Raw genomic sequence first — 12504 nt, 5'->3', positions numbered from 1 at the left:
CGTTGGGAGTAGACCGACGCTTTTCTTTGGCTAACAAAGAGAAGAAGAGGCAAAAGAAGAGAAAAAAAAAAGATAAAAAGAAAGGAAACAAGAAAAAATAAAAAGCGGTGTTATACGCTTAATGGACGTTTTAGGTGAGGGTACCATCTGACCTGTTGGTGAAGTTTGTGAGATTCTCTTTTGCCTTCCTCTATTGCCTCACTTGAACTTTCTCGGATAGCTGGGAAGGTAACTAGAAAAGGTTTGTGAGCGTTATGGAGTCGAGAGCAATAATAGTTGCTTCGAGATAGTTGCTAACGGTTAAAAGCATTTGGTTGCTCCGACGACAACCTTTGTTATCGTACGACAAATACAACTTTTTATCATAATTTTCCTTAGAACCTCTTTCTCTACTTCATTCTATTATATACCTTCAACTTTCTCATTTCTTCTTATTACATTTCACGTTATGAAAATCTTTATTAACATATAAGGTGTTGAGGAAAACTCTGTGGTTTGTTTGTTTTTATTTTTATTTTTATTTTTTATCCTTTTTTTCTCTTTCTTTTTTTCCTCCATCGAATCAATAAAAACGACTATTCTTGATGATTCCTTTTAGAAGATTAACGGCATATTCGGAGAACGTTTGAGCTGAATTAGATTCGGTTCAACAGGTGTGGAGATTTCGAAATCGGATGAGAGAATTCGTTCGTCTTGCAAGAGAACTTTATCGTAACGTTTAAATTCGACGTGTCGCCTCATTGTTATTTTAACGATATCATTTCTCTGTTTTGGCAGCTTGTATGGCAACGTACGCAACAGAGACGGTAATGCAAATGTGCCATGGCAAACGACGTTGTTCCATCGTAGCAAACAGCACGACGTTTAACGACCCTTGCAGACCGGACATCAGGACGTATCTCACAGTCGTTTATACCTGTGGTAAGTCTTATTATATCATTTTTGTCGTTTAATCATCTATAGAATGAAGTTAATTTATTTCGAATGTATTCTAATGTAAATCGATACATTACTTATTATTCTATACAGAAAAGGACCCTAACGTTTAAATGTTAAAAACAAAATTTAATCTCGTTTGTTCAAAATAACGTTCAACGATATTACGTTTTTTATCGAGTGATAAATAAGTGAAAATTGAAATGAAAAATTACAAAAGAAAGAGGGAGAGGAGAAAGAGGAAGGGGAGGGAGAGAGAGAGAGAGAGATTTTTAATTTCATATCTAGTACACACAATTTTCACAAATCATATTTCGATAATATATATATATATATATATTATATTGTTTATATATGAAAGAATGAAAAAGAGAAAAAAATGAAAAGAAAAAAATTTCTATGAATGGCCATATAACGTGTTAAATCATATTCGTAGATATATGTACGTTGAAAAAGCCAGTTATTGAATGTCTACTTATCTACGTTCGAGATGAATTTTCTACACAACATTTCTGGTATTTCTCATCGAGCAACGTGAAACGATAGATGAGAGAAAAGGAAAAGGAATAAGAGAAAAAAGGGAGGAGGAGGGAGATAGTGGAGGAAGGAAGCAGGGAGGAGGGCGATCGATAAGAAACTCGAAAAAGCCAAGAGCAGCTATGGTTCGAATGCTTTAACAGGCATTCCACTGCCAGCTAATGAACAAACGCGAGAACGACCGTGGATAGTTTGAAATTCCTCGCTAATGTCACCGATTGACCCGGTTGGGAAAGCTTTAAGCACGATTGGCGAATGAGCGAGCAAGCGAACGAACGAACGAATGAACGAACGAACGAACGAACGGACGAACGGACGAGCACGTTGTTCCGCAAAAGGATGAACCGATGGCTTTTCACTCTGGATTGCTCGTTTCTGTATTTAATGGTTGGTCAGCTTTGAAAAGGGCCTAGCTAATAGCCATTATTTGAAGCAATAGAAAGTGTATAATGAGCGTCTCGTTCGTATGTTTTTTTTTTTTTTTTCTTTAAGAATTATCATAGAATTTTCTTTTACGTTATACGATAATTATATTTAAAACATTTTCTTATTTTTCTCAGCTTTTTGTAACGATATACTATAAACAGGTTTATTTTTCTAAGAAAAAATAAATTAGAAAATTTAAATTAAGGTCATACATTTGGAATGATTTACTGACTAGAAAAATTAAATGCAAAAAAGATAAAAGAAAAAGAGATGAAGAGAGATAGAGGGAGGTGAGAGAGAAGAGAGAGAGAGAGATTGTTAATTATGGTGCTTATTAATGTTCGAAATAATGAAAAGACTCGGTGAATAATTCTTTTTTCGTTATGGTTTATGATATGGAGTAATATTTAACGGTGTAATAACGTTGCATTCTACGATAAGAAATGTTGTTTTATGTTTCGAATATTTAAGTGAACTCGAGAGATAATCGAGGAAGAGGAAAAAGGAAGAACAATTTTATGCACTCAGACGTCAACGTACCGACTTAAACGTTGACGTCGATGTCGTTGACGTCGTCGTCATACTTACCCCTCGTATTTTCATCTTTTCTTTTCTCTTTTCAACCGAGATAAGTACAGCACTTCGCTACTATGTTCGTGACATTTATAATGGCACTCGTGTTCCACGTAGAAGGAGTTGATCTTTGAAAAGTAAGATGTAATTGCGGTGGCGTTTAAGACACCCATCGTACGACTGTAATTTGAATCGAGTTATATGTATCTCTCTCACTCTCTCTCTCTCTCTCTCTCTCTCTCTCTCTCTCTCTCTCTCTCTCTCTGATAATATCAACTTATATTTTTATTTCTCTTATTCATCTCAACATTTCAATTTCAACAGGCAGTTTCCGTCTCGTTAATCAATGTCGTATTTTACTACTGAATTTTCCTCAGGGAAAAAAACGTACGCGTAGGGGATAAAAGAGAAAAGAGAGAGAGAGAGAGAGAGAGAGGGAGAGTGAGAGAGAGAGCGAAAGAGAAAGAGCGAGAGAGAGAGAGAGCGAGAGAGAAAGAGCGAAAAAGAGAGAGAGAGAGAGAGAGAGAGAGAGAGAAAGAGCGAGAGAGAGAGAGAAAGAGCGAGAGAGAGAGAGAGAGAAAGAGCGAGAAAGGGAGAGAGAGAAAGACCGAGAGATGCGAAGAAGGGTATAAAAATGCGATCATGTGGTATTCTAATTTAGCAGGGAGTTATACGTTAGAGGCATGGCGTTTCTGTTGCACTTTACTTTTTCTCATCCTATCCTTTCCACTCCCCCTCTATCTATTTCTTCTCTCTTGTTAGGAAAAAGCGAAATATGCGCATATGTTTCCAACGTGAGAAGAAAAAAGAGAGAGCGAGAGAGAGAGAAAGAGAGAGAGAGAGAGAGAGAGAGAGAGAGAGAGAGAGAGAGAGAGAGAAAGAGGAGAGAAAGAAACCTCAGAGAATAATAAGTACTGACATTCGCAAATCTCTCTCGTGAACTTTTTTGTACGATCCTGTTTTCTTTATCTTTTTTTATTTTCATTTTTTTTATCTCTTTCTCGAGAGAAAAATTGTCAACGAAATTCTTTCTATGATGTGTAATCGTTATTAAACATTGTGATCATATTCGAAGATATACGTAAATATCTGAACGGATACATTTACACGAGCAAAGATGATTCGTCATTGATCGTTCCCTTACCAGACAGCTCTCCTCGATCTTACCGCGAAGTTTCTCTCTTAAGCAAAACCCTATTGCCTGTTTCTTCCTCGAGTTGTTGACATTAAAGCATTGACCCGGAATAATTATCGAGCACTTTCACGGTGTAATTGGATACGCATGAACTGTTAGATCGTCCTTTTTTCTATAAATGTACTAGTTTGAAAGAAAGAAAGAGAGAGGGGGAAGAAGAAGAGGAAAAGAGTATTTAATTTACATCATTCGTACGTACATATATGTACCGATTAATTACCCTATCTTAACATGACAATTTCCTTTTTGCTGTTTTAGAGTATCTCTCCTTCTCTATTAGTTTATCTGTATTAATTTGTTACTTTTTTTGGTAAACTGTAAAATCATTGGTATAAAATAAATAAAGAAAAAGTATACCGAATCGATAACAAAGGAAAAAGAACAAATACTGCGAGAAAATGGAAAGAGAAAAGAATATATATATATATATACAGTACTAATTAAATAACTAATTCCATATTACTTACTTAAAAACAAGAATCAACTGATATTGAATCAATTGGATTATTACTTTTGAAATCCATCGTGTACAGAACAAAAATCAACTGATATTGAATCAAGTGGATTATTACTTTTGAAATCCATCGTGTACAGAACGTACTTACGTTAACAGTGTCGAAATACTTCACAAAGAGAATCGAATAAGGTTTCTAGAAAATTTGAACAATATCTGGAGAAATGATGAGGGTAAGACAGTTGTCAATGATAAAACGCCGTACAAGCAGATTTTATTTAGACGCAAGATCATTTTGAACATCTCTTGTGAAGTTAACAGATAAAGTCTGTCAAAGAAGAAACTCGTTATAAATAAATCGTTATAAATAACACGAAAATAAATAGGGTATTGTGTTTATATGAATGGTCTTTACTTTCATTTTTTTTTCTTTTTTTATTGTTCTTTTCATGTGCAAAACCGACTGATGAAAATAGTTTTCCGAAACTACGAAACACCCTGTGCATATATATATATATAGAAATAGTACTATTAGAATTAGTACTATAAAATTAGTATTACTATTTTACAAATTAACGTTGTTAATACTTCGAATTATTAGTATTATTCCGAAATAAAGCTCGTTAATAATTCGAAAACAAAGTTAAATAGGTTTATACGTTTATCCGAAACAGTTTTTATCGTTTTCATGCGCAAAATCTATCGTTGAAGCGATTCCGGTGAAGCTAACAGGACATACTTTATTTATTTATGTATATAAATAATGCAAAAGTTCTCGCAATTAAATGATAAAACTAAAGCACGTTCGTCGATTCGTAGCTGTTTGAAATTCCGATCAAGTTCGAAATGCGAAACGAATCGATAATCCTGTATAGTTGTTGAATAAAGCGAAGGTATCGTAAGTTTAACATGAAGTTTGAGGTGTTGTAATAACGGGTAGAATTCGATCAGAGTATCGATGTGGTTTAGCGACATCGTCGTCGTTGACAAGAGTGACATTTCGGCAACGTAGTAATAGGATGCACTCGATCGTTACAGGAGTATGTTTAACGAAGTATCGGTGCGCTCGAGCAATTCAGTCCCAATTGAGGTTCGACACGAGGCTCGAGTATCGCGTCAATCAACGCTAGCTGGAAAATCAGCTGTCCAGCGGCGGGTACGAAGCTAATTAGTGTACAAAACATCGCTAACGTTCGATAACGTTCAGTCCCCATGTCGTTCGTGGCTACTAACATCGAAAATTCGATGCTAGTTCGAAAATTCAATGGAATGGTACGACTAATGATTGGCGGATATTTGGCCATTAATATAATCCCATCTATCTCTCCCCATTATTCACATAAAAATAACTTGAGAAGGTCGATTTCATACGTTCGCTTATTTTTTCCAATCATCGAACTCACTGTTTCATTGAATTATGAAATTAAATATTTTATCATTTCGCGATACACAGTATCAATTTAATTGAGAACAAAAATACAAATTTTGTGATTTATTGATTACTGTAAAATATAAAATAATTAAGATTGTTATTATTTAATTCATCTTCATGAAATAAGTAAGATAAAAAAGAAAGAAAAAAGGCACAACTTACATCTCTATAAAATATTCATATTCCAATCTGTTTAATTTTTAACGGCGAAACTACTACAATAAAATTCGATCTAATCTCACGAAGCATTTACCATAATCGCAGCGAGCGTAATTTTAATCGAAAAGTTGTAGGAGTATCAAGAAAGAACGTAAATTTATTGTTTTTCCTTGTTCGAATTCGTTGGTCATAACCAGTGCGTTCAGGTTGGTTACCGAAATCATCTTATATTGTGAAGAAACTTTCCAAATATATGTTATAAATGGACGTCACGCATTGCGTTCGATGTTTTCAGAAGCTGATGAGAGAGCTCTAAGTGGAAGAGGTCAAACTTTAAGGGAATCCAAAGCCCCCCTCGGCATATCGTTGACTCAAGAGTTGTGCGTGATGTTGAAAAGGTCGTTACTCTTCTCGGTCTCCTCTCTCGATTTCCATTTTAAAAAGTAGATTACATGCCGTGTGGTCGTCTCATGAAACATTGATGAACTAATCCCCTTGAAATTGCTCCGACGCTCTGATTTTTAGTCTTTCCATGGCTTTTACGTTTACTTGGAAACGGGATCAGCTCCAAGAGTATTGACTTTATGTGTGTGTGTATATATATATGTATATATATATATATATATTTTTTTTTTTATTATATATATAACAAAAAATATTGATTATCAAGATTATTGTTTACAAGAGAAATTCTTTTTGTACCAATAATATTCCATTAGACAAGATATATGTATATATAGATATATACTTTCAAATATGTGTATATACATAAGTATATTTGAAAAAGTATGTACATACCTAAATGAAATGGAAGAATTCGTTCGAAGTAAAGGAAACAGTAAAAGGTTAAGTCTTAATTTCGTTAATGCTTTCGTTACAATGGAAACTTTATTGTTACGTAGATGCATTTCAGCGACGATCCTTTTTGGTAAACTATCAGTAAGCACGCAACTTTTTCGTATTAGGATCGCCAATCTGCATATTGGAATCTCCCCTCCTGTTTCTTGTCCTATTCTTCTTTTTTTCCTTTTTTACTTTTTTTCTCTTCACAAATAAAGGATCGCGACTTTGTCGAGCGCGAACTTTTGTCAAGTTTTTCAGACCTTTTTCTCGACGTTACACCTCTCATGCTGTGACACCTAGATGCTGTTTAACGCCTGCTATCTCCAAAAAGCGTTATTAATTCTTTGTCTCCTTTATCCTCTCCCTTACTAACTATCTATCTTTCTCTCTTTATCTCTCTAATCGACCTTTTTCATGTATATATAGATACGTGTGTATTATTGCTGGATCAGATCGTTCATTGAATATTTCAAAAAGGTAAGTACAAAGAAGAATTCTCTCTGTGTAAAGTTGAGCTGAATTGATTGCATATTTTAGAAAGAAAACGCAGCTAACACCTGCGCCAGTTTTTCCTGTATTTTTTATATCAAACTCTACACAAATCGTTTTCGCAAGGACTCGAACGATCATTATTTATATATTCATGTGTGCATTCCTATCAAACATTCTGGTTTTCTTTCTTCTTTTTTTTTAACGATCCCTTTGTTTTGTTCTCTCTCCTTTTTCTCTTTCTTTCTCTCTCTCTCTTTCTTGCTTTTTTTACCGAATTTTTTTTTATCTTTGCACTATTGTACGCGTGTATGTAGCTACACAGATCTGTATTGCGAGTGGAAAATTCGTTCGTTCGACTTTTCCGTCTTTGAGGCCACGAGGTAGAAAAGGGAATTCAATTCCCGTGTCAACAGAAGCGAATTTATCGCGAACGCATAGAACGGAATCGGCGACGTTGCTGCCCGTATGAATACAAAACTTTCCCTGGTCGCTCACGAATTCGCAGATTGAGACTCCGCTTCTTGTTACCATTCCCTCCCTCTCTATCTTTCTCTTTCTATCTATCTATTTCTCTCTCCCCCTCTCTCTCTCTCTCTCATTGCAACAAGCCTTTTCCTCGACTTCAGCGAACTCCTTTTCATCCGTTGGTGAACCTTCGTACTATCTCATACTATATTGCGATGTATTTTCTATTCGAAGAGGAAAAACTTGAAAAATTCTTTCCTCTTCTTCCTCTTCTTCCTCTTCTTCCTCTTCTTTCCTCTAGCTTGCTATCAAGAGAATCAGGAGTAGGGATGTTATATCCTATACATTTTGATCCGACGAACGTAAACTGCAAATCCTCCTGATAATACCAGCTAGGTCTTCGAGCCTCATCTTTGAATTCAACAAGAGTAAAGGAAAACTCTATTCTTCTCTAGGAATTCTCTTTCTTTTTTTTCCTTTCTCTTTTTCTTCATTCTCTCTCTCTCTATCTCTCTCCCTCTCTTTCTTTCTCTCTCTCTCTCTCTCTCTCTCTCTCTCTCTCTCTCTCTCTTTCTTTCTTTTCGAGGGATTTTATACAGTCGTATACCCATATTATTATATACCGGTAACGAGTAGAGTGTATCATATTTAAAGTAATATTAAGTTTACAAAGTATTCGTATTCTAATAGTAGACTAGACATGAATCATAGAGAAAAATAATTCTAATAGTAACTAGGTTATTTATATAACGACTCACGTATTACCATCACAGCTCACTTACCATCAGTTGGAGTTTGATAAATGTAGATACCTATAAATATGTTTGAGAAATAAATTGAAAGCTTGAAAAATGGATTTTTATTTCTATAGTTTACAAATGGAATACAAATATTTTCGTTTGATTTAGATTTTTTTACAAAGTTACGATACCATATGACACATATTGTTACATAGATATACATTGCGAGCTTAAATGGAGATAGTATTTCTTTTGAGTATATCAAATTTTCGTTTATAAAATAAAAATATTAAATATAATCATTGGCGAGATATTACTTAAAATAATAGATATAAATAATATAATTTTTTGTCATCCTTTTTTTTAATCGATCAGACTTGGTCGTATCAGATCTTTGTAGTAGTCATATAGTCATGATATTGTGTAGTAAATTTTTCTTTTGGAAAAAAGAGTAAAAGGTGTAAAAAAATTATTGCTAATTTTGTAAAGGATAATGAAGCACGAACGCACTCTATCGACTAAAAGACAAAGGATGACATCCTTGATGACGTATACTCAGTAAAACGAAGCAATGAACGCCAACGTTATTATCTTCGTAGACATAAATCTCCGCTGGTACCTAGCAACTTTCTCTCTTGCGTCTGATATTCTGTCGTCTCGAAAGCGTATTCACGCTTCACGAGCCGAGGCTGCCTTCTTCAATTTAATTACCGGCTGTGTAGCGGACTAATTATTGCCACCGCGACTTCGTACATCTCTTCTTTTCGTCTCTGGTCCCTACAAACGAATTCATTCTAGTTTGTCCTCCCTTCGTAGCACTTCGAAAGCATCATTATGAATGCAACGTAGAATTTTTTCTTTTTTCTCTTTTTGTTCTTTTTTCTTTCTTTCTTTCTTTCTTCCTTTTTTTTTTTTTATTCTTCTTCGTCTCTTCTTTTCTATCCTTCGTTCTTTTTAAGATCGAAAACATTTTCTGCTTCGTCGAGCAGCAGGATCCTGTGGAAAAGAAAGGAGGTCAAACGGAAAACCTGTAACATCGACGTATTATAATTAACGACGATATTTCGTAATATTAAAATGAAATTTTTCTTTATCAAACAAATGCCATTCGTTAAACTTCTTTCGTTGATTACTTTCATAGGAAATCGTAGTGATCGTACGAGCTGAATTAGATATTAGCGCAATTATCGTTGTGCAATATTTCTCATTGCAACCGATTACTATTTAATGAAATCACTTATTCCATTTTCGATCGTTAAATATAAAATATTTAAATTAATCAAAATTACGTAATTACGTATCGTTATTATCCTATACTAAAAATTTCAGTAATTGCGTGTGGTATTATTGAAATTAAAAAAAAGAAAGATACAGAAGGTAGGTCGATTTCTTCGTTGGCCAATATGTAAATTGAAGTTTGAACAATATGTAAATAAAAAAAAAAAAGTCGAACGTAACTCGAGCTTATTCCATTGTACGTAATATACATATATAGAGAAAGAGAAATACACGTGGGAATAAAAATATTGAGGGATAAAAGTATACATGGATAAATGATAAAGTGAAGGGTGCTTTCTATTTTTTTTCTCCCCTCTTCATCTCTGTCCCTCTCTCTCTCTCTCTCTCTCTCTTTCTCTCTCTCTCTCTCTCTCTCTCTCTCTCTCTCTCTCTTTTTCTAGAGAGGAACGAAAGGCATCCATCCGCAGGTCGTTTGCAGGTCGAACGGAACGGCCGTGTCGGTGATTCGTTTATGAAGGCGCTTCGTTAAGTTCACTTGGACGCGTTTCCCATTTCCATCGTAAAGTCTCCGAGAAAATCGGTGCTCGTCGGGGCTGAGATCGATCGCTGGAACACAATGTTCTACGTGATAGAATACGTGAGATCTTCGTATAAGAGTCTCTGTTTCTATATGTGTAAGTGTAAGTGTAAGTGTGTATTTGTATATATAAGTTTGTGTGCGTATGCGCGTAGATTCTTCCCACGTCGTCAAGTAATGCACGAGTAGAGCACAGCCGGTCTATCTGATCAAAGCAAGAAGAACCTTCGGCGTGTGCTCGGCTCGTGAGTAAGCAACGATTCATAGGCGTCGCGCTCCGACGTCTCTCACTGAATAAAAATTCACTCTTTATCTGTAGGATACGATCGTTACGAGTTCGTCCTACCATAGAATCAAATTACTTTCTATGAATGTGTCTTTTAGCGAGAATTTTGTCTCTTTCCTTTTTTCATGTTTTTCTGTTTTCCTTTTCTTTCCATTTTTTTTCTTCCTTTCTTTTCTTTTCTCTTTGCTTTTTTCCTTTTTTTATTCATCTCGACGGGTAACAAATAAATTAGATTGTATTCGGAAAATTTGTTAGAAATTCAATTCTTGTTTTTACGAGAATAAATTCGTAATTTGAAAAATCAAGCTTCTAATATGTAGATTTAAAACAACTTTCATTTTTAATTTCTTCTCATTGAAAATTTTTGTCGATTGAAAATTGAAACTCTTTTTGAATTTTTCATTTCTCTCTCTCTCTCTCTCTCTCTCTCTCTCTCTTTCTCTCTCTGTTTCTCTCTCTCTTTCTCTACTTTTTTCCCCCATTAAGAAATTATGAAAATCCAATATTCATTTTTCTTCTAATTGAAAAAATATTGAACGAAGGATAGATCATTTTGATATTTATATGATATTATTGTAAAAGAAATTCTTAAAGTTAATCAACGTTAAAAAAATAAGTAGTAGATATGTATGTGTTATTATATATCGTTACGACAAATGAAATCGTAGGTTTTTAGATAATTAACATCGATTACCATCTAAATTAAGAGAGGTTATTTAAAATGGGTCAATTAAAAGCGTAATTACCATGATATTATCTCGATGCGGGCGCCTATGTTTTTCGCTCGTTGAACAAGAACGACCTCAACGAGTTCGTTCACACCCTTTCATTGTACGGAGACACGTAACAACGAGATAAGGGGGTGTTCCGCGACTTATTAAAGGATTTAAGCTTTCTGCCTCTTTGGACGTCCAACGAAGGCGCGTAACAACATGTAGAAGGAGAGTGCGCGTTACATCGTTGCGTTCACCCTTCTCGTTAAATCAGCCATGAAAACTCGTTCGATCGTGACGATGGGTTTAGAAAAAAAAAAGGAAAAGAAAAGAAAAAAAAAAGGAGAAAAAAGGAAAAAAAAAAGGAAAAAAAAAGATGAAGAAGAAGAAGAAGAGAGAGGTTGGAAGGCAGGAAGGAAGGAAGGAGAAGGAAAACAATTTAACTTGACACGAAAGAGTAACGTGGAGCCTAATATATTTTAGCTTTCAGATATTTTCATGGAAAATATTACAAGAAAAATCGGATCGTTCTATTTGTTTCGTTTCTTTACTTTATTCCATAATACGTGAAGAAAGACTTTCTCATTCGCCATGGATGAATTCACCAATGGAAAATCTAAAGTCTAGCTGTTCAGTTGAAAAAGGAAGAAAAAGAAAAGCAAATAATTGTAGGAATCAAGTAACTATCTAATTGTTACGCATCGTTCATTTTCATTATATCTTCTTTTCTACGTTTAATTTGAAAAGAAAATAGAAAAATTATAGAGAAAGAGGGAGAGAGAGAATAGTAGTAGTAGTAGTAACAGTAGTAGTAATAGGGGTAGGAATAAAAGCAGATAGAAAAGAGGACGAAAAAATTACTCGTCTTTTCTGGAGGAATGACGAGGTTCTTTATTTATAATCTTTCCTGATTTCTTAATGAAGTAAACAAGAAAGGAAATAAGAAAGATATCAACTTAATTTACCTGTTCAGATGAACTATGTTATTAAAAGTAATGTCGACAACCGAGCATATGGATTGTATACGTTGGCATGTTGCTAAATAGATATGTTTATTTTAATATTCAGTATTTCCTTTACGTCCTACACTCTTGGTGCGTATTAAAACCGATAAATTTGATAGAAACCTACTCATACAGAGAAATATTACTAGCTGTGTAAGTGAGGGAGAAAAATATCGAACTGTAGTTTTATGCGTATAAAGGCTCTCTTGTCTCGTCCATCTGTAGGTAGTAGTTTCGTATACTTTCTCGTAGCTGTCCACGAAGAGACAGACAGAGAGAGAGGGAGAGAGAGAGAAAGAGAGAGAGAGAGAGAGAGAGAAAGAAAATGACAGCAAGAGAACAATTCACTCGTCCGTGTACATACAGTACATACATATATACATAGAAGAGATGCGAGTTAAAAGAGCGCCTAACAATTACAACGGGTGCGCTA

General features: G+C 34.7%; 2 protein-coding genes across 7 annotated transcripts in view; one reads left to right on the top strand and one right to left on the bottom strand.

Annotated features, from left to right (window-relative positions):
- The window catches only part of LOC124950028, a 128574-nt gene that overhangs the window by 47418 nt on the left and 68652 nt on the right, over positions 1-12504 (bottom strand). Inside the window, exon 4 of one of the 2 annotated variants that reach the window (XM_047496100.1) lies at positions 8576-9248. The exons of the other annotated variant lie outside the window; for it this stretch is intronic. Coding sequence (XP_047352056.1) covers positions 9191-9248 — 58 coding nt within the window. The 3' untranslated portion in view covers positions 8576-9190. Of the gene's footprint in view, positions 1-8575; positions 9249-12504 lie in introns of those variants that run through there. 2 annotated transcript variants of the gene reach the window in all.
- Positions 1-12504, top strand: part of LOC124950027 — a 129424-nt gene that overhangs the window by 99652 nt on the left and 17268 nt on the right. For all 5 annotated transcript variants that reach the window (XM_047496084.1, XM_047496085.1, XM_047496087.1 and 2 more), the window contains one exon: positions 778-921. In XM_047496084.1, coding sequence (XP_047352040.1) covers positions 778-921 — 144 coding nt within the window. The remainder of the gene's footprint in view (positions 1-777; positions 922-12504) is intronic.

This window comes from Vespa velutina, chromosome 6, assembly GCF_912470025.1.
Source record: "Vespa velutina chromosome 6, iVesVel2.1, whole genome shotgun sequence".
NCBI classification, from domain to species: Eukaryota; Metazoa; Arthropoda; class Insecta; order Hymenoptera; family Vespidae; genus Vespa; species Vespa velutina.
This window is presented reverse-complemented; position numbering and strand designations above follow the sequence as displayed.